Raw genomic sequence first — 23,385 nt, forward strand, 5'->3', positions numbered from 1 at the left:
GCCTGCTAACAGGTCTCTATCTTAGAAATCATTATTGTTTCCCACTCAAACGACAAGTTAGAAATAAATAACCTCTTACTGAGTGCTTCAAGGGAACCGGTAAGCATTTCCACAGTTATTTTCTGAAGTCAACTTTTCTCGAATGCTTGACTATTAAAAACAGTTCAGAAATTTGGTAAAAAGTCTTTTAGAGCCCTGCTTAGTTAATAAACATTGTTTATGTTTTAATTATTCAGTAGCACACAAATTATAAGTAATGAGTGACATTTGTGTGGTATGAAAAGGTTCGAAGTGTGCGTTTTGATTAATTTTCCACTCTTACAATTTTGAGTTTTTTACAGATTTATGATACACATTTACACATTATGTTACAGGTTAGACCTTATGTTACCCTCTTCAGCCCTACTGTGTTCTAGGCATGGTGACCTTCCTTTATCACTCCATCTTTGATCCCTCTGTTCTTCTAGACAACTCCACTTTTCTTTTATTTGGTATATACATACATGATTTTGTGAAACTATATAAAATCAGGCTTCCCCCCATGAGAGAAAAGAATATTTGCTTTTCTAAGACTGTGCCATTTGTTCCTATTAAATCTATTTTCCCGCAAATGATAACTGCATTCTTATTTGGGGCTGATAGAAGTTCTCATATCTGTGCATACTGCATTTTCCTCACCCATTCCTCTGTTGTTGAACACCTAGAATGGTTGGCTAGTTTGCTGTTGTGAATAGTTCTGCAGTAAATACAGATGAGCAAGTGCCTCTGGGATGTGCTGACCTGAATGACTTTGGGTGAACACCCAAGGGTGGTATAGGGCAATCATACAATAAATGTATTTTTTTTTTTTTTTTGGTTTTTCGAGACAGGGTTTCTCTGTGGTTTTGGAGCCTGTCCTGGAACTAGCTCTTGTAGACCAGGCTGGTCTCTAACTCACAGAGATCCGCCTGCCTCTGCCTCCCAAGTGCTGGGATTAAAGGCGTGCGCCACCACCGCCCAGCTACGATAAATGTATTTTTATGAGGTTTTTAAGAAACCTCAATACTGGTTTCCATAGCAGGAGGGTTGGCTTACATTTTCACCAGCTGCACATATCACCCCAGTGTTTCTTGTTGTTTGATTTCTTAATGACTGACATCTTGGGTGGAATAAGCTAGAATCTCAATGTAGTCTTGATTTGCATTTGATCTATTGCTACTAAATTTGAATATTCAACCATATTCTGTTGAATGTTTGTAGTTTATTGTTTATGCACCGTTGTTTTCTTTATTGCTTTTATTGGTTAAATAATTTTTTGTTCTTCCTTGTTTTCATGTTCTTACTTGCATGTTTTACAAGTATGTAATGAATCTACATACATAACTAGGGCTTAATGCCATGGTGCCAAGTTGCTATCTACCTCTATTGTGGAATATGATGGGCTGGACCAGATATGTTTTCTGTATTGTTTGAGATCACATGAATTCACCTTTACATTGTCTTCCGTATAGAATATCAAAATTCTCTCAATTTGTTTGCCATTTCTATTGAATGTAAATGTAAGTTAGATACCCTAAGGCATGAAATTTAAAGGAATTTAGTGGAGACTTTCTGAAAAGATGCGGCTCTTAGGAGGCTCACCTATTATCAAGCATTTCATTTAAAAGGTTGTAAGAATTTTCCAAAAGAATCTATTTTCTGGGTACTAACCTAAACTGGAATGATATTGTACTTTATTTATAAAAACAGTTTTTTTTTCCCCCAAGTCCATGATTTAACCCCAGGGGAAGAATTTTTCAAAGGTGAAGCTGGTCCAAACACTGAAAGGAATTATCCTAGTGCCTGGAAAGCACTGTTGTTTGTGAAGCTATGGAATGTGGTCATCACCAGTCCGTAGCGAGGCAGCCCCGTGCTCTCCTGCAGGACTTTTCTTTTACACCTACAGCTATAGCACAGCTTGCTTGTCCTCAGTTGGCAGCCATTTGTACACACTGCTGGACCCCCCTGGAGCCTGACGGACTTCTGTCTTTACCACTGCTGTGTCTGCTTTAGACCGTACACTATGCTTACATTATTTCTGAAAGAAGAAGTGCCATGGGCCGCCATGGCCTTTCATACGGTGTGATCGCTCTTGGACAATGCTAACAGATTATGACAGCTCCTAAGATAATACATCAAGCACAGTTATGTGGAAATGTTGGTGGGAAGGCTGTATTTGACACGTGACTCTTCTCCACAGTAGTCACAGTAGGTTCCTTGCCTTGCTATGTTTTTTAAATATAATAACATGCTTGAGATATATTTGCAGCCCTCTATTAATAACAGACCTACTTCAAATGTTGAGAAGAGGAAAAGGCATTTTATCACCCATCAGGTTTTTCCATAAACTTTCTTTTTGATATTCTAACTTGTTCAGGCACTGTATATGCTCATCAAAAGACTAGTGTTTTTAACAATCTTTAAAAAGTGTCAATTACCACTTTATACTGTGTTTTACTTCACTTTAGATGTATATTTTAGGACAGCTTCTGGATACCTTGCAAGAACTCAGAATAGTTGCTTTATTTCTCCCATAGAAAACCAGGCAGTGTTCAGGTTTTCTGATCCTACGGGGCATCGTATCCAATTATTGTCTTTGGGCAATTTATTTATGCTTAAACAATTAAAAGTGATGAATGACATATCCGTAGATTCATCTTTTCATGGAAACCCCTCCTGTTTCTGCTTTTTATGTATTATGAGTAATATGACAGTGAACACGGATGCCAAGATACCATTGTGCTGTATCTTAGAGCCCCTTGAATACATACCCCAAGGTCTATAGTTGGATCAGAGGATAATTCCATCTTTCACTAAGAGTCTCTTCATATTGAGTTCGGAATGGCTATAGAAGTGGTACCATTCTGACTGGGGTGAGAAGCCTTCTCAAAGGTGTTTGAATTGTATGTGCCAGATGAGTAGAGATGCTTAACAATTTTTAAAAGATGCATCTTTATTGACTATTTGTACTTCTGATAGGAAATTTTTGTAGTTTTGCTTTGAAGTTTCTTCACTCATTTTAGTTTGAAAGTTCTGTTTAACGATGAGAAATCATGTTGAAGCCTACTCCCCTATTACCATAGTGCTCCTCATTTGACTTGTCATTCCTTTTATTTATTTTACTTTCTGATATGGGGAACCCCAAATTTTGTGTTCAAATACTTAATATTTGTTACATTATACTGACTAATTTTTTGTCACATTTCCATCCACATCAGTTGGGGTGTATATGTCCTCTAGTTTTTTGTTTCCACATTTTCCATCCCCTTCATTGTCCAGAAGCCTTCCTGTTGAGTTGTCTTCACTTGGAGATTCAGTTCTGTCATTATTTAGAAACTAAGCTAAAAGGAGATGTGCCTGGTCAGGAAGCTCAGCCTCACCATCCAGGGGAAGATGCCCGTCTGCTTCCTAACATTGTTCAGAGCTGCTGGCATTAAGGCACTGATTGGACATCATGTGGTTGGTATTGTGTTTAGAGTACTATGGATTAATTATTAAGCAGTGAAATGAGAGAATGGATAAAGGGGAAAATGAGTAAATTATGGATGAGGAGAGCCGTCCATGAGTTTACTGGACTGATACATAGCAGTGAAAACATTGTACTGACCTTGAATAGAAAGAAAGGACAGCCACGACATATGTAAAGTACTGACACATAAATAAGGCAACAATATAAATGCATCTGTTAAAAAAGAAGAAATGATAGGAAATAGAATGTATTACTACTTCGGTGTATTTTGTTTGTTTGCTTTGCTTTGCTTTTGTAGTTGGAATGGTGTGATTTTTCTGTACCCGTCACTGGACCCTTGTATCAATCATTGCAGCTCTGGCAGTGGCTCCCTATCTAAGTAATTCAAACACATTAAGTCAACTTATCCTGTCTAGCGACAGGCAAATCATTGTATAAAGTCCACTTTGCCAGCGTCGCCCAGTATGAGCCCCTATCAGTTACAACTTTCTCCCTGCTGTTTTCCAGTTCTTTCCATCAATGTGTGGGACTTTCTGTGATTGAGTCTCAGATGGTATGGAAGATGCACACACTTAAGTTTGCCTGTTTTGCTGAGAGGAATCTGTCCTGCTCCTGTCAAAGATGTCCCCATGCTCAGTACTGCACTCTTGAGTTCCTCTGTGGCTGGCACAGCACAGAGAAGACCTAGGCAACCGGTTACTGAGCAGTCTGTGGAGATTTCACTTTGAGTCTCCTGTGCCCTCCACAGCTTGCACCTCTGAGGCAGCCACTTCTGAGCAGGGACTTCGGGAACTGCCTGGTGCTGTCAGTGCTGTCTTGGTCAGTTCGTTGTCAAGAATGGGATCCCTGGACATTTTCGAGCCCCCAAATCTGTGTGTGATTTTTCTTCAATAGGCAGCATGAATTAGGTTTTGATTACACGAAGCAACCAAAGCATCACCTAAACAACACTCTCCATGTGAAGTTACAAATTTAGCTAAAATATGGCAGCCAAACACGTTCCTTTCGTACAGGTTCTCCTCCTGAGCATTTAAAGGTCAGTTTTTCCATGAGTGCCCTAGACTCTTCTGAATAGTGAAAGGTACCTGTGAATTTTGGGTAAAAGTGGATAGGGTATCCTAACAGAGTTAGTTTGGAAATTGATTTTATGGGAGCAGCAATCCTGGCTAGAATCCTCCATTCCATATCACAAAAATTTTCTCCTATGATGGGAGAGCTATGAAAACGAAAATTAATTTGGAGGCAGAAGAAAAGAGACTTTTTTTCTGATTCTCCACAGGATGCATACGCCAAACTTGCCCAAATCAGCCCTTTGGAGTAAATAGTGCTGAGGTCAGTCCTTACCTTAGCATTTTTCCCTCCACAGTACACTGGGGAGAGGGTTTAACACTCACCCCTCCCCCTCCCACAACAGGTAGCTAAAGATTCTTGCCACAAAATGTGCTCTCAAAGCCCAATTTTGTGTCAGAAAAGAGAGTGAAGCTGAGTGCCAGTGAATTGGAGCAGCTTCCAGGAGTGAGCCTGCCAGCACATTCGTTCAGGCTCACTCACCTCTGGCTCTTGACTCCTTTTCTGGGAATTTCTCCATGCAATTCATGGTGGTGTGTTCTGGATGCTGGTTTTGGTCTATTCTGCAGCCATTTTTCTTTCCTGATTATCTCTCCTGAAGCTCAAAGTAGAAGGAGGTGTGGGGATTGTGGAGCTTCGTTTTAAATCAATGAGCTTTTCCAACTGGAGGCTATGCTGAATTTTCCACGATAATTGATTATTGTATACATTACAGCTGCATTCATAAAGCATCACGAGCCAATGTTGGTCAAGGCAGGAAAAGATGAATGGACTGATTTTTGGGAATCAACAACCAATGGCTATAGACCAGTAGCTAATATCTCAACGACAAGCAACATTGCTATTCTAGAATTTCGAAGGGTATTATGTTTAGTTAGTTTGCTTATCTTCATGGCATACATATCTTCTAGATCCTTCTATCCCTTGGCATTATTAAGTAGTTACTGTTGTTTGTATACCACCCTGCCATGAATGCAACCTTCCAGCAAAAGGGAAACACAACCTCTTTGGAGACTCTTAAGCAACCCTCGCCTTGTGCCAACATGTATTCCGTTCAAGGTGTATTTACCCTAGAACCTGTCTATTTGGTTACTAACAGAGAATACTCTTGTGCAATAATAATATAGTTTTTTATTTATTTATTTATTTATTTATTTATTTATTTTTTGGTTTTTCGAGACAGGGTTTCTCTGTAGCTTTGGAGCCTGTCCTGGAACTAGCTCTTGTAGACCAGGCTGGTCTCGAACTCACAAACATCCACCTGCCTCTGCCTCCCGAGGGCTGGGATTAAAGGTGTGCGCCACCACTGCCCGGCAGTAATATAGTTTTAACTGCCTAGGGATGGTACTATAATATTATTTTTGAGAAAAAATGTATTTGTCATGTTTTTTTGCATTTTCAACATGTTGCCATATTTTCAGAAATGCTGAACTTTTTATCTGTGCAGTTTGTGATATTTAAAGTGTCGTTACAGTGTGTCTTTCCTATGCTGTATGTAGCTATGTGTTTTCTTTCTTCAGAGACCAAACCTCTAGCTTTTCTTTCAGTCCCCTCAATTTTTGGTACAGATATCTATTGATTAGCATGGATATTATTTTAATGGCATGCTTTTATATTTTACCTTATAATGTCTTGTGGGATTACATTCATTTAATAATTATATATATGGTAGTGGCATTAGCAAAAGGTTTTTGTAAAATGATGTAAGTGGAGAGATTAAATACATTTTCATAAAAGGTAGTTTGAGTGGCAGCATATTTTAAAATCACCATCAACTCAGTCTGTACAGCAGAATTCATGGAGTCCTCTCTAGCATCTCTGCCTTTCCCTGGCTATGGCATAGTTTAATAATGGTCTTTATGACTGCTTCAAGGTGAACCTAATAATGTCATTGAATTCATGTAATGGGTGTCCATTACTTACATTATTGTATTGATATACTTTCCTTTATTTGTTGAACCAAAATATATAAAAAATTATTATATGCGGAGTTCTGAGCTAAGTATGAGAAACATAGTTGGGGAACTGATTTAGAAATCAGTTCTCCAGTAGATCTGCTTTCCCCAGAAAGATGGACACATTGAAGCTCAGTGAGATGTGAATTGAAAGCCTTGTGCCGCCTATGGCACATGGCAGGGGCCGGTAATATCGGAATCTCGACTCTAGATCCTGGACGTTCACCCAAAGTCCTGAAGAGATGTTTAAGTGAGAATTGAGGAGATACAATAGAAAGGAGAATGTATAAGAGAGGGCTCATGGTTTCTTACCAGCTAGAATAGCCCTCTGAGGAAGGTCTAAGATAAAACTGAGTGTACCATTCAGGGCTCTCAGTATTCTGTTTGGCAGAATATTTAAGCACAGTGGTAAGAGATGAATTAAAACTTAGATATTCCCATAAAAGGGTATGATTAATGGTGCATTAAACTGAATAGTAGAGTAAATTTATAGGTGGATGGTTTTGGTTATGTTGTGGTTGTACCATAATCTTTACAGAGGAAATTGGTAGAGGTATTTTTTTTTTTTTTTGGTATGCTTCTTCCAGAACCATTATTTAAACTTAGAGGAGGTCAGGTGGGATTTCTGAATACTTATACTCAAGAAAACACTTAGGAATCCTGAGGATATAATAGACACCCATATCATAGACCCTGCACATATAATTTAGCTTGAGTTTAATTGTTCCATTAAATTCTTTGTATATGATTTTCTGTAACGTATTTCTTGTATGTTTTCCCTTCTCCTGAGTCAGTAACATGATGTAGGAAGTTTTAACATAAACAGTGAACCTCCCCATGACCATAAGGAGTGCATTTAACTGGACTAAACTTAGTTTTTCTGAAACAGCTTTCCCCCTAAGAAATATGTCGTCTCACTCTATCCTTCACATTAAAACGCAGTCTTAGCGCAAAACTTTTGCAGTAATGTCTGACTTTGAAAAGCCTATCTAATGGATTAAGAGTTCTTGTAATTTAATCCATATTGATTCATTTAGTTATTTAATATATTTGCTTAAATGTTGGGACCCTGCAGGGGTACATCCAGTTTACAGTAGCATTGTAGAATCTGTATAGCTGTCAATGTGCCCCCTGGATAGTCATTGTTTAAAACCACATTGCTCACAGAGAAACAGTGAGATGATGAAGAAACAGCCTTATGTATTTTTGCTGTCACTGGTGGAGTTCTCTTAAGATTATTTGAGCATTTTAAAAATTCATATTGATTTTTTGATCTTCTGTCTTTAGTGTAGTTTTAACATTTAATTGAGATATTCATTTCCATTTAACTGTGTGGAATGTGTGCTTTTATTTCAAGGGGGTGGTTGGTCTTTTCTTTCCTGAGGGTCTTTACTCCTCTGTGTTCAAAAAAATTACATCTGAGGTTTAATTATACCAATGTGTTAACGACACTGCTGGGCTCCCGTGCTGCCTTCCGACTGGGAACATTTGAGAGCCCCTGGTTGGAGAGGATGGTTAATTTATTACAACATTTGCAGCACTGTCGTTTGAAAGATCCAGGTCCCTGTACACAAGTTTCAGAAAGCCACCTCTTGCCCTTTATTAATTGAAGAAGAAATGCCTAGGGATGAGAGCTGTCTCCTTCGTGGAGGCCTCCCATCAGTCATCAGTGAAGTAGGGGCTGATGCTGTTTTTCTATGGGTATCCATCTTCGAGGGATAGTGGGGATTAAAGCAATTATTATAAATTAATGACTCTATGAGTTGTAAAAGGTTGGATATTATGGAGTTTCATTGTCATCGAGGTAGACGATTACTGAAATATACACTTGTGGACTGCACTATAGATCTTGTGACATTTCCAGCCCCTCTGCCTTTTATGGCTTTCCTCTGTGTGATACCATCAGTGTTGCAGCCGTGGTTTTACAGATGCCCACTGAAACTGCAGTATTTTAGAGAGGAGAAAATAATTTTTCATAAAAGCTTACATGCAGTTCAGTTTGATTAGGTTCTTAATCACTCTCACCTAGATTTGGCCCCTGCACTGAATCCGTCTGGGAACTGCTTTATGGCTACTGAGCTTGGGGCAGTAAATCCTAAGTTTTCAAGTGAACTGTCATATAATTTAGTAGGAATGCTGATCTGCTGTTATCAAGGTCAAAAACAAGCACTTTGTAAATTGGTTTATTGTCTATCACCACAGGATCACCAAATTCAATTGCAGAAATGGTAACTTTGAGTAAGCAAAGATGAGTGAGGGATTACAGAAGCAATAAACTCAAAATTGATCATCATCCGCGGGTGGATTTGTAGGAAGCAGTTGGTTTGATGGATGCAATGTGGGTCACAGAAAGCAAAAGAAATAAGTCAGCATCTTGCTCAGTGGAGTTACAGAAGGTTAAGGGAGCCGGAGAATTATGGCTCGCTTGTGTTTGGCAAGAAGATTTGAAGAAGGTTAACTAGATCTTGCCAGGATGGTTCATAAAGATGAAATCTGGCAAGAGGAGAAATGTAGAGGAGCTGTCATTCACTCTGCAGGATTAATGGCATCTTTGAACACCTGAATATGAAGTCTGGGCAGCCCTAAGGTAGGGGCGCCAGGTGTCTGAGGAGCTCTGAAGTTTGCAGCATCCTAATGAATGCTACTTAAAATTCCTGTTAAGGGCTGGTCAGGAGCCTCTCTTAGGAACACTGAGAGAAAGTGTTTTTGAAATGTGGAAGCTTAACTTATGTAAATACTTTTTGGAAAGCAAGGGAAGGTTTTAGCATAACTTCATAGATACTTTTTTTTTTTTTAATGGATGAAGAGCCATACAAAATCTTCTAAACCTATCTGAGTGAGCATCGCTATTTCTGGTTTGTGGACCTGCATTGTTCTGTATGGCCTTTACTCTTCCCTCTCTGTAGCTGTCTGCATATCACCTCAGCCTTTAATTTGCATCTTTCAGATCTTTTACCAAAAATTACCATAAGAAATGCATTGTATAATGCAACCTAATAATACGTAATACAAGTGACTGCAGCAGAAGGTTCCAAGAATTTCACTTATTTGTATGATGAACTCTGAAATGTTTTTTGTTTTAAAGCTTGATTGTTGTTGGCTCCCTGCTAAAAGATTTCATTTCCTGTCTTTTTAAAAGATGTTTGGGTGACTAGAACAAGCATAGCTCCTACTGGAATTGCAGCCTGCAGATATATAACCAATATTGCTACTTCTTGACTAGAGATCAAATAACAAAGATACCATCATAAAGCCCATGGAAGTAATATATTCCTCTATGTTCATCTGTGTCTGGGAGATTGATAGGGATGCAGATATGTATTCTCATAAAACCTGTACTTATAAGGAAAGACTTAGCATGGGTATAGTTGTCTGCATTTTACTGGGATTCTTAACTATAAGATCTCTCTGTATCTCTTAATACTAAATATAGTAGCTGTCTAGTTACTTGTGTATTGTGTGCCTAGTTAAAAATGAATGAATGAATTAATTAATAAGAATCACATGCCTTCCAGTAAGTAGACTGTTGTTTTTGTTTTGATTTGATGTTTGTTTTCTTGTAATGCTGAGTAGACCTGGGCCTTCTTCCGTGCTAAATTATCAGTATATGGCTAAGCTGTATCCTCTGCTTAGATTTCTTCTGGGAATTCTGACAAAACCATCCAGGAGCGATTAGAGTGAGGGAATCAGTGGGTATGGCAGCAGCGAGGAGACTGATGTCTATGGTCTAAGGCACTTTCAATGGCGTACAACTTTAGCAGCAAGGAAGAGCTTCTGTCCTGGGACAGTAGCCACTCCAGAAATTATTTGTCACCCCAGTTTCTCTTGCCCAATAAGTGCCCTGCTATGACTGATGGTGACCATCGAAGTGTGTGGGATCCTAGGTTCCCTTTGTCTGCCATTCTGAAACCAACTATACAAGTCTACCGCTTCCATCTGTCTAAGACAATTGACAGTTGTCAATGATTACAAACAAATTTTCCCTTGGGGTAAATGAGTGTTTCAAACATAGGTCTTTACGAAGATGGTGAAAGTGACAGATACTTGTAGTCTATGAGCTTTGTCATTGGAGGCAAGGCTTATGAACTGGGAAGAGCCAGACAGGCAGCAACCACACACATCACCTTTAGCTCCACTTGTTGGTTTGCTGGTGATGCTATAGCCAGCTTTGGAGAAGTATGTTCAGATCATCAGTTACTTAGTGAATTTCCTTTAAGCATAGTGATTACTAAATATACACAATGGAAGCAGAGGCAGAGGAGTAGATGTATGGAGACTTTGTCTGGGCTGCATAGCTATGTAATGAGAAAAGCCAGTCTGCCGTCTGTGAATATAATGACAGCCTCCTTCAAATATGCAAAACAAACCTAACACTTACCAAATTGAAACACAAACAATTGTATTGTATACAATAATAAGTAAATCATATTAACACAGAAGTAGGGAAACACACAACTCAATTTTCTCTGCATGTTCTACTGACTGACAATCGTATTCCCCAGGCCTGCTGGATCTGAGTTCTATAATAGATGCTACTGCATACCCTACTCAAGCTGACATCTGGGAACATCATTATGGTTGCTAGAAACCAACTACATTGGAAATATTTATACTATGGCAATTTGGGTAATTTGGAAATTATGTTGGGATGTATATTGCTTTTAAATCAAACCCCATAATTTAAAAATCTGTGGAGCTAATGGGTAATATTTGATAACACAACACTGACTCTATTTTTAATCCCTCAGATATCACTCTTGATTGACTCAGAAAGGAAAAACAATAACTTCCATGTTCTTAAGCCTTGGATTAAATTTATAATAATTTTAGGCAATTGAAGTCATCACCTCTGTGGAAAACTGAGTCAGTGAAGAACGTGAAGAGGGTTCTAATACTCCTACAGAACCCTCTGTGCTTGTACGTGAGCTCTTCAGAAAGTCAGAATCAATAGTATCTAACACTACACATGCATGTACAAATATGTAAACAAGTTGTATGCCTTGGCTTACTTTGAAGGATTGTCTAGTATGAAATCAGAATCCAGGTCAGCAAGCTCACGCTCTGCAGGACAACATGCCCATCGGAAGACCGAGGCAAGAGCCATGACTGGAAGCTTGAGGAAAACAAGTTTTCTCAATGACACCTCTTGTCGCTCTGACAGCCCTTTCCCAGGATCAGCTGAGACTCTTACATCATTCATCTTGATGTCCTTCTTAAGACCAGCTGGTTGCAGATGTTGATTGCGTCCTCGCAATGCCTTGCATCAGCTCCTAGCTTCTTGTTTGGATTTTGAATTCCCAAGTTCTGCAGTCAAGCTACACTAACATAACTATTCCAGTAGCTCAGTAATCTGTCCATGACACCCTAGGTCAGAGAAACATAGCATTTTATTTATTATCCTGTTCAAGTACAGTGTGAACCCTCTAATGTACTCAGCAGCCATTGAAATCACAATATATTGGAAACTATCTGTATTCAGTTAGTACTTGTTGTTTAGTAGTAAAACAAGTGTACACAGACTCTTTCCAATGCAAGATGAAGCTGGATGCCACCATGTTCATTTATGCTCCAATATAATCTCCCTTTGCTCTTTCTGAACCAAACTGCAAGGGAAAGCTCTGCTATGCAAAGATTTAATGCCATAGAGTGGAATATAATATGTCTGAGTCTGAAAACATAACCTACCTCCAACATGTGCTTTTTGCCTCTTTTCCTACAGACATCAGCATCCTGTTATAAATTTAAAATATCCCATTGCACCGTTGTAAGTTTGCTACTGTGCTCCAGGGAGCCTTGCTATAGGTTGGTGTGTTTACAGAGTTTCTTATTAATGAACTACAGCTCATGGAATCATAGTATTATGTTTTTATTGTTGGCCCTGTAACATGCAATTGTAATCTTGCTGAATTGCTTTCTGTAGAAAGTTACCTATGTTGAAACATTGAAAACCTTCTGCTGAGATGTTTTTGACATTATTTTTAAAAACCATTCTGATACATACTCTACAAGGTGTTTGCATATGAGTGTTTCCTGTGCCAATTTCCGAGAACCTTGTGTTCAGGTAGCATTTTACATGGTATAAGTTTTGATTTAATCAGTCGATATAGTTTATATATACTTAAAGCAAGGGGAATTGCTTATATTTTAACATGACCAATTTATTAGCAATATAACAATTTCATAACATAGAGAGCCAGTTAGATGTCACAATGGGAGGAATGTCTGTCCTCCATCCTGCTCACCTCGTGCACTGCACATTCCCATGTTCTTTAAGGCTTGTTCTTTCATCACTCTGAGGGAATTTCTCCTGTCATCAGGTCAATTCTACATAGAAAACTCAACAGTATAGATACAATTGATCTATGCCAGTTCATCTGCCTCGTCCAGTGTAGTGTGTTGGAAATTCTCCGTGTGTAATTCTGGGAATCAAATTAAACAACTAACTTCTTGGTTGTATTTTTAAAAGATTACATATATAAATTTTTTAGTTTTGTAGGAGTCTGCTAGTTAGTACCCAGCTGCTCAGCAGCTCAGCCCTGAAATAACCACACAGAAACTGTATTATTTAAATCACTGTTTGGCCCGTTACCTCTACTTCTTATTGGCTAACTCTTACCTCTTAATTTAACCATCTCCATTAATCTGTGCATCACCATGAGGTCATGGCCTACCAGCAGAATTTCAGCACATCTGTATCAGGCAGCAGCTTCATGGCTTCTTTCTGACTTCACCTCCTTTCTACCTTGCAATTGGCTTAGCCAGTTTCTTTATTCATTAATTAATAAGGCAACACATAGATAGGAGGACCTCCCACACCATTTTAGTGAAATTTTTAGAAACTTAGCATTTAAAGCCCTTACCAGGAATTTAACATCAAAGGACAATAGCAATAAGAGGTAATTTGGATAAGACCCTCAAAGTAGAATATCAATTTAGTTTTCTCAAACTTGTGAGAAACAACTTTTATTGCGATGTTGATCAATATCCCTAAACAATAGCTTTCTTTAAAGATAGGAAAGGTCATTTATAATAAATCTTAAAGAGTGAAAAAGTTTTCAAAATGTCCCTTTGTGGATGTTTGGCAAACGTAAATTTATAGAAGCACATTGGAACCTATTATTTTAAAAAGTGCTAATTTCTTTTGCTTGGCCAGTCTTGGTTGTCATATGCAGGAATTTTAGAAGACTTAATCAGCCCAGGTATGTTAACCTCAACAACTCTCTTGCCTATAAGAAGCACTAGCCTAGCCTTAACTTCTAGAATACCTTATATCGCTTCTTCGGTTTCCTTAGATGATTTGCCCAGGTAATTAAAGTAAATAGTTATATATGCAGACACTGCAAACGACAGGTAAATAGTTACATATGCAGACACTGCAAACGACAGGTAAATAGTTACATATGCAGACACTGCAAACGACAGGTGCCCATGCCTCTCTAACATACATTGAAATTGCTGGATTGCAGCGGTAGACAGTGAGAGAACCTACACAGAGTCTGAAGACACCAAATCCAAAGCAAATGCTGCCAGACAGAACGTAGAAGTGTAGGAATCAAGCACTGTGTAGCTCTTGCTATCTTTAAACCTTGTGACTTCTAATATCCTGCCCCCTAGAAGGGACTTTGTAGTCATGTTTCTTAGGGTTCTCCATTTCTAGGAAATGGCACAATGTGGTTTTCTGGAATCTGCTCTGCTGCTCCTTCCTGGCAGGCCATTTCTGTTGCTAGTTTGGGACTCACTCTGAGGTTCGCAGGTTGTCACTTGTGAGGTCGTTCGGTTTATGGTAGCGGAGCTGCAGGGGCTGGCTCACTTGGCTAATGAGGTCCTGCTGTCTGCTGCCCTTAACCACCATGCCACTCACCAAGTCTAATTTTGGCAGTTTTCAGACCCAGGGCCTTGTTTGGAGGGAGTGGGATTTGGCAGAATTAAATTTCTGCTGTCACCGTGGCATCTTGGGGGTGGAAATGAACATCTGGGCAGACTTTGGGGAAAAGATATTGTAAACCTTGACATAATTGAAGGGGACATGGAGAGGGAAGAACAGTCTCATCTTTTATTTCTTGGAATACAGAGGACAACGTAAGGTCTTTTTTTTTTATGTCCTTGAATTCATTTTGCAGCTTCTTTTTGGAGATCCCTTTTCCACATATAAATATTGGCTTATTTACTTTAAGATTTCTAGTGCCAAAAAATTCAACAATGCACTGTCGTTAACTCCCTGAAGAAGTATCAGCTTATGTCTTCCCTCTTCTTTGTGCTTGTGCTAGATCTTGTGACCATGAACCCATCATGGTCTTTTTCCCATACAATCTGTCAACCAGTGGTGGATGAGTATGTGCACACTTACAGTTTTTGCTGTGCATTTTCTTTATTTGTGGCTTCTTATGCTAATTTCCATTATCCTTAGCATGCCCTGATGTGTCTAGCCACACTCCAAGTGAAAGGAATATGTCTAATTATATATCACATATGGTATAGACCATCTAAGGCAATTTGATAAAGGAACGTGATTGAAAAATCTTTTCCAAGACCACTTTTTCTCCCTTTATAATTTGTAACTTTGAAATCACCACTATTATATGTTCCTTGGGGCTCAAATTACTCAAGCTGGGAAACGTTTCCATAGCCTGTGTTAGATCTACTTCCTTCATAGGGAGAAATACCTTTGAGCTTGACCATAGAAAATTAAATGATTTTGTTATTGCAGGCTGTGGGATCTCTATCATAACTATATTCATAGCATCCTAATGTTGATAGAGTCTGAAACTATGTAAAGAACAGCATCAGCTAGGGTGTGTTGATGGCGTTTTATCTACTGATAATTGAAATTGAAATTATAAAACTTCATTCTAAGCCAAATATTATCCTTTCAAACTTTCCCAGCTGTGTTCACAAGATTCATAGAAACAAGAATGGGACTGGATTTGGCAAAAGGCTCTAAATGAAGAGTACTCATGTATGCCTACCCAAACATGATATCAGAACAAAACAAATTTTCCTAAGCTCCTCGTATTTTTTTGTGTTTTTGCATATTTGTGTGTGAGTGCACGTGAGTGCCCGTGCACATTTTTGCATGCGTGTTCTTAGACCTGTAGCTTCCGGTTTATAAGTGCCTCCCTTTCTCCCTCATCACAGTGGTACATTGTTCATGGAGAGAGAGAGAGAGAGAGAGAGAGAGAGAGAGAGAGAGAGAGATTTCTATTAGATTGCTTCCTTGCCAGGAAAGCTGCAGAAATTGTGACACAGAGAGAAGGTGGAACTATAGAAGAATATCAGACTGTTCGTTTTCTGATGGCAAAGTGATATATTTTTTCAATGCTTACATGAGATGACAGAGTGGCCTTACCTGGCCCATTTTGTCATGGCCCCGGAGTCATCTTGTCTGAGGTTAGAGTTTTGTGAACTGGTTTTGGGGCAGTAGGAGAAAGTGAGCACTAGACTGGCTTTTGTAGATCATGAGAAATTTGTTTTTCTTTCTTCTTTTCTAACCCCACCCCTCCCTCCAGCCAATCCCCAGAACTGCTACATTTCCAGTTCCAGGTTCCCAAGTGTGTTACTAAATAATTGAAGCCTATAGCAAATGTAAACACAGCGTGACACAATGTATATCTTTCCATGAGATCCCGATTCCTCCGAGAGGAACCGTGAACCTGAATTGGATGGTTTTTTCTTTCTCTCAAGGACGATAGTTTCTGGTTTTATTGTAAAATTATGTGTGATTTTAATAGTCTCATGCCATCTTAGAAGTCACATAAATTAAACCTTTAATATATAAACTTGGGAAAGCAGGCCATCCTGGTCGTGTTTTTATAGGGAACTTAAGGATCCAACTGCTTCTCAGTGTGTGAAACACTCTACACTTCACCCTGGGCCGCAAGAAACTTTTATTTATCCTGTTAAACATCGCATGTGAATTTAATAGTCATAGCATTAAGTGCTCTTTCCTTTTTGGTTTCAGTGCCCTAGAGGGAATGTCAGAGAGTGGATTTGGGTTTTATGTAGCAAGATGTCGGGTTGATTTTCCTTCTTCCTTCTAGACATTCTGACAAACACTTTTGACACAATCTGAGCCAAGTACATTGGAAATTTACATTTTGCACAGTGTAATTCTCTTTTAATTTCATTCAGCAAAGTATAGGCTTGTCCTTGCCATATCACCGGAGAAAGCCATGGTGACAAAGGAGGTGGCCTGGCATCCATGGGCTGCCCGAAGCACAGGCTTTCTCCCTTTCATCTCCATTTCTGTCCGATACCAGAATTAGTTAAACCTATCAGTGGCTTCCTCTTTCCAGAACAGTTTTTATCTGACAAGAAATGTCAGCTGACACAGTATATCACTATTAAAGACACTCTGCCTTTCCCCTCTGCCTTCCCACAGACAGCCAGGCAAGACACCCAGTCATCTCTCGCCATTGTCCCTAGTCCCTGTTTCTTAACAGGCTGTGTTAATAAGCCTTGGAATTGTTCACCTTGTTGATATTTTTCTAAGACAAGCACACTTAAGACTCTCTGATGCCTCGTCACCCGGTACTCTTTGGTAATTTTAAAATAAAAACAGGAGGAGAAAAGGAAAAGAAAAAAAAAAACAGGTGTTTTGAGAATTTCCACACACCTGCAGTGAGTTATGTGGTGGGGACAGACAGCAAATATCAGGTTGAACTTAAGTCTCAGAGGCCTTGGGAGTGGTAAACACATGGATGATGAGGTCCAGTTTGGGTCCAGGAGAATGGCTGGGGAAGAAAGGGGACAGGTGCTCTCAGGATTTGAATAAAGTCTCCCAAATCTACCCAGAATTCTTGACATTTCATGCAGATGTTCGCTTTCTTCTCTTTGCAGGGGAGCACCTCCGCATCTGCCCTCAGGAATACACGTGCTGTACCACAGAAATGGAAGACAAGTTAAGCCAACAGAGCAAACTCGAGTTTGAGAACCTTGTGGAAGAGACGAGTCATTTTGTGCGAACTACATTTGTGTCAAGGCACAAGAAATTTGATGGTAGGTGTAGCTCGCTGCCCTTCTCTGTGTTTCTGCTGTGTGTTTATGCAAGGCTTTTGTCCTACCTGGAAAAGCATTTTTACGAGATGGTTCCATTTCCTCTCAAATACATGTAGAATTTGTCTATGTTTAGGAAAGACACGGACTTCCTTGGCAGTGTAGTGTTCTCTGGTATCGTCATGGAAAAAGTCAACCCTGCCTGAGCAAAGGGGTGCTGTGCTAGGGTTCTGCCCACGCCATGCCTCAGCAGCGTGATGCTCACGTTTCTTTAGTTTCGTGATCCTAATTCAAGTTTTCTTATGGTTTAGCTTGTCTCCAGTGCTTCACTGAGACAGTTCATTTGCAACGTCCTTTTTCTTGCAGCTGCTTGCACCACCACATAGTTTTTTTTCTTTTTTCTTATTTATTTATTTATTAAAGATTTCTGTCTCTTCCCTGCCACCGCCTCCCATTTCCCTCCCCCTCCCCCAGTCAAGTCCCCCTCCCTCATACTTTTTAAGAGGACAGGCGTGTCCCCACAACCGTGACACGGACTGCGTTATTTTAGTATTTTCCATCCGTTAATGTGACGCACTCTATACAGCAGGTGCCTTGCATTACACAAAAAGGGTATCGACCCCCTTTCATGTCCAGATCATAAGTAAGCCCCATCATTTCCATAATGTTATTCTGTGTACTAGAGAGGACAAGAGTGAAGACAGTTATCTCTGTCATTTCAGCTTGAACTTCCTATTCAGGGCTATAAAAATACTCCCCTGCAATGTGAATTTCAGCAGTTTCAATGAGGATGGCAGTCTAGGGCATGTTTTCAGTGGATGTAGAGCGCTTACTGCTCTAAGAAGTGCATGAACTATGCTACAGTTCGTCGGGCAGCAGACTAGCATGTTGTGTAGGACTTCCTTAGTCCCCACTGGACACGTTCCCCAGCCCAAGACCAGCAAGATCCTATCCACGTTCTTCACCCTCTTAGTCAGAGCACCACAGATCCGGTTAGAAAAGGCTTGCCAATGCTTTTCTTCCAAACAGCCTACTTCATGGTTGCTTGAAACTATTATTGTATCACTGTTGCCTTTTGAATTTCTTCTCCATGATCTGAAAGCGGGGCTGCATGGATGGACTCATGAGGATGCTAGATTTTCCATGCTGCTGGCGCGACGACCCCTCTACGAGGCTGTTCCCACGCCTGCACTGTCTTCTCTCTTGCGTTGTGGATAAAGTTATCAGTGGGTATGTGTGACAGCGATTCCTTGTGGAAGTCTGATTCCGTGAAGCTTTTCTCTTGAATCTAATGAGGGTGTCCTTGGGGGTCGCCCTTGATTGACACATTACAAGTCCAGCAGCATTCGGCGGCTCTGGGTTTAGGTGCCCACAATTTATCATTGCACATGGAGACGTCTTGTCCTTGATGGCAGAGATCAGCTGAGGGTGATCCCGCTGCTGCTGCTCCTCGCCTTGTGTTTGGAAACCCATTCTAATGCATTTACAAAGCTGTCCTTTGCCATGATGCTCTTAATTCTGGGACAACACGCTGAGGCTGAAATGTGTTTCTTATAAGAAAAAAATAATAGATGGCAACTAGCTTCATGAAAAATTTTATATTTCTTTTTTTTTAGCGAAGGAAAGCTATTCTGCTTGACCAAGCCAGATACTTCTGGCATTGTATTAGTTAATCTTATATCTCACTTGTCTCAATTAAGAAGCCCTGCTTTTAAGACAGGCAGGTTTTAAACTGTGTTAATGCTCTCCGGGATCACCATTGCTATGGACATCTTCTAGGTTAGTTTTAGAGACTTTTAATTTGGTGAGGCCTTCTGCATTCTTACTGAAGTCTGGTATCCAAAACTTTCCATTCAGTTCTTGCATATAGTCCACGTTGTCAGAGGTCCAGCCTGCACAGTTATAGGTTGCTGCCTTTTTTAGCTATCTATACTTCTCCATAAAAAGGGAACTACCATTTAATTTATATCGCAGAATGTTGATTCCTCTGCTCATTAAGGTTAGCAGCAAGTTTACTTGCATGTGGTATATGTGATCTAATCCATAGTGCATATAGAGGCTGCCAGGTTAGTCTCTGATTGTGGCTCTGTGTTCTATTAGAAATGCCTGGTTTCCATCCACTCTATCGGTGTGATTCTGTAGAATTTTAGTATTAACACCACACCACATACTACTATGACTGTACATTTTTCTCAATTGCACATCAATACTCTGGGTAATACTTAGAAGATGCTATTGTGTATAATTGTAAATAGTTACTAAATAATGGAAACATAACCATGGATACATTTGATTTCTTCCAAGCCTTTGCAAAACTTAGAGGTTTTGCTTGAAGTCTCATTAACCTAATATCGGAAGGACAAGAAATATACTTTGCCACGTATAGAAATTGTATTCTTTGGCAGATAATTATCTGGGTAGATATTTTTCTTTAAATAAAATTAGTAAAGAGCTCAACAGAGCTGCTTTCAACATGCTATGTCAGTAAGCCTACATTTCTGTTCCTCTCCATAAGTGAAAATCATACGCATGAACCAGCCCAGGGTACTTAGCCATGTTCACAACTTTATTCCCTTACCTCTGATCTTGGTCTGCCACACACCTCAGAAGTTCCAAAACAAGCAACAAGATTATGTAAAAATGTCATCAAGGAGGGTGGTGTCCTTGTCTAGGCAGTCACCATGTACGTAGAATCCTGTGTTCAGTGACCACTAGGTCTGGCCAGTTTGCATTTCTGTCTAAGTCTTCACTTTGGCTATGTGATAGCTTTGTTTGGGTCCCCTTATGAGATGGGTTTATTTGGGTCCCTTATGGAGCCTTCTGAGCTTGGCACTGGTGTTGGAGACAACACATGGCCTCTTTCTTCTCACTCTGAGATGTTTGCTTCATCATCAGGGTCAGCCGAAATGCAAGGTCACACACCTGTCAAGTGGAGAGTCACAAGTTTGTCCACACCTCAGCATTCCTTCTTGTTTACTGTCTTCTGCTTCCTCTGCCCCATACCGTAGTCTTCAGATGTGCTGAATTTCATGGTCAACCAGTTAGCAGTGCCTCTCTCTTCCGTCTGTCCTGTCCTGATTATGGTTGGGAGAAAGAAGAAATAATTTTCAGGAAAAAAAGAGAAGTAGTTTGAGTTAATTTTAATTCCTAAAAAAAGGAAAGAAAGAAAATTACTCACCTAAATATAGTTCAACTCTCCAAGGAGCTGGGAGCCTCCCGAGGGGAGGGACCTTGCCAAGTTTCCATCCAGGCCTGTAACCTGATACCTACATCCATCTTATAAATAGCAGTGTTGTAGGAAATCAATACTTAGTCTATTTGTTTTGAGTAGACACTGGCAACCCTTTGCTGATGTTTCTTTAGCAAAACAATTGCAATAATTGTGTACTTATAATCTAGCCACAGTTTTGGACAGGGTAGAGACAGCATTCAGTTGTCCAAAGTCGTTCCAAAGTTTAAAGGATTACAAAGACAGCATTACAGACTCACCGGAGGCCTATTGTGTATCCTCCTTAGCCAGTGTAACCAGCTGGATTCCATCATGGTGTAGGTAGTTGAACCCCTTCGCTAGAATGATTCTGGAAAACAAATTATTCAGAAACAGAATATTTTTCTTGAGAGGATTTGTTTTTCCTTCATATTTATTCAACCTGAAACTTACTTACAACGCGAGCTTTCTATGAAGTTCTTCGTTTGTTTGTTGTTGTTGTTTTGTATTTTCTTCTTGATCTTATTATTGACCTTTTCTTCCTGATCATTATTTATGTATTTTAATGATATACATTCATCCAGAGTTTTGGCACCAAGAACATTTTTTAAAAGCAAGCTAAAACCAAAAGACTGGTAATTTCCATTCTTCTGTGGCATGTATGCTATAGCAACACCCTCGGAATACCCATCACAATGAAATCAGGAATTACTTATGCACTGAGGTGCAGTGTTTTCACAGGGCAAGTCTGCTCCTACTTCCTTTTAAAACATCATTTTTCATCTCCATACCATAGAGATGACAATAATGTAATGACTTCTTTAAAATATAGTCTAATTTTCTCAGCGAGTGTACTTACATGGAATAGAAAGCACAGAGGGGCTCTCCATATGGTGATAGAATCTTATATACTCTCTGACATAGGAGTCATATTGTATGTGTGTGTGAGAACATGTATGTAGAATTTCAATTTGGAAAGCTTTTTTTACAGATGGGCAGCTGTCAGGTTAGTATGAAAGGTGTGGAAAGTTGGCTAAGGATGACTAATATGTCTTCATTGCTTGTAGTAGGTCACCTTTTGAGAGAGATGTAAACATTGAATTATCAAGAAAGCAGGTTTGACTGGGCATGCCAGTGCACAGCTGCAATGCCATCTTGGTTAGGTAGGGGCAGGAAGATCAGGAATTCAAGGCCAGCCTGAACTTTGTAAGACTGTGTCTCAAACACAGAAAAAAAATAACAGTCCAGAATTTACTTGGATCCTAGCAGAGACTACTTTTGATTTCAGACAAAGTAAGTCATACTCTGAGAGGTACCAGACAAGCGTTCTTGGAAGAGCTCACTATCGACACCCTTAAAACATGGGTTAAGAATGAGTTGCAGTAATCAGAAGAGTAGAGGGCTGGCAGAGACACATGGCTCCAGAGAGGTTCTGTGCATGCCCACACACATGTTGATAGTATTGATTTTCCTCCAGCTATCATACGTTTATTAAAATGCATCTATCTATTAGGTAGGTATTCTTCAGAGGTATCTTATTCCTTGTGCTAGACTAACTGTGTTTTGTAACAACCACACAATTTCAGATCATAAACAAGACAGAAACAAGAATGTGTTTTTTACTCATTTAGTTTTAACGCTTATAATTTAAGCTCAGGTTGACATGGCTAAAAGTTAGTTGGGTTCATTTAATATACCTGTTCTTCTTTAGGGAGCTACTCTCTGGCACGGGCAGTTTTGTTTCTTGGTAAAGCTTGGAGTGAGAGAAAAGGAGTTGAAGGTTTCCGTGAAGTTGATGCATATCATTTTAGGGTAGGAGGCTCATGGTCATGCTCGTTTCCACTAACAATAGTGCAAGGCCAGTTATACCAGTCTTCGGAGATGGAGAGCGGAAAGACTGGATTTCTCTTCATTCCTGTCTACCATTATTCTCAACTGTTCCCTATTGCTTATCTCAAACATTGCCTGCTTACCCAAATCGGCTTTGTTATTTGTAGATTTCCCCAGCAATTTAAGGGTGGTGAGCACATTCTAAATAGAGCATATACAGACAGGCATGACTTTACAGGTCTCCCTTCCATTGTACATGAGAGCACACTGCTGGACATCTGTCTAACACCCCACGTATGCACACGTGGTTCCCATTCCCATCATGCCGCTGAAGAGGACAGGTGTCATAACTCAGCTTCTTGTGCTGCTTGTTCTTTTGTTCATTGTGTTATCTATAATTCATTAGGGTGAAAACACGAACCATCATAGGAAGCAATTAGTCGATGCCTCCTTTATGTTTTCTAGGTCAGCGCCACAGTGGCATGCGTTCCAGCAGCAGCCTAGTCTTCCTGAAGTCAGAATGGTTTGGGTTGAGTTTAACCATCTCAGAAATGTTCTCTCTGGCACCAGACATTAACCCTACAGCTTCTCCCAAGGGCTGGACTTCTAGTAATGAAAATGAACTGAGCAGGGATTTCATGGTGACAGAGATCAGGACCATGTTTACAAACTGTGTTACCCTGGATTTGTACAATGCAGAACACGGTGGCCTGCACTCACAAGGTCATTTAAATATAAGTCAAGGGGAGGTCAGATCTTTGTCCAGTGGACTTGGCCTTCCTTTCTCTCTCCTTCATTTTATTTCCCCTTCCTGTTCTTTCAACCCCTGTTTAGACTTCTGCAGA

General features: G+C 39.8%; 1 protein-coding gene across 2 annotated transcripts in view; it reads left to right on the top strand.

Annotated features, from left to right (window-relative positions):
- Positions 1-23,385, top strand: part of Gpc6 (glypican 6) — a 994,531-nt gene that overhangs the window by 237,443 nt on the left and 733,703 nt on the right. For both annotated transcript variants that reach the window (XM_041677692.1, XM_041677699.1), the window contains exon 2: positions 17,347-17,505. In XM_041677692.1, coding sequence (XP_041533626.1) covers positions 17,347-17,505 — 159 coding nt within the window. The remainder of the gene's footprint in view (positions 1-17,346; positions 17,506-23,385) is intronic.

Source organism: Microtus oregoni, unplaced genomic scaffold (assembly GCF_018167655.1).
Source record: "Microtus oregoni isolate MIOR12 unplaced genomic scaffold, Mior012 000001F_ref0000356, whole genome shotgun sequence".
Classification (NCBI taxonomy): Eukaryota; Metazoa; Chordata; class Mammalia; order Rodentia; family Cricetidae; genus Microtus; species Microtus oregoni.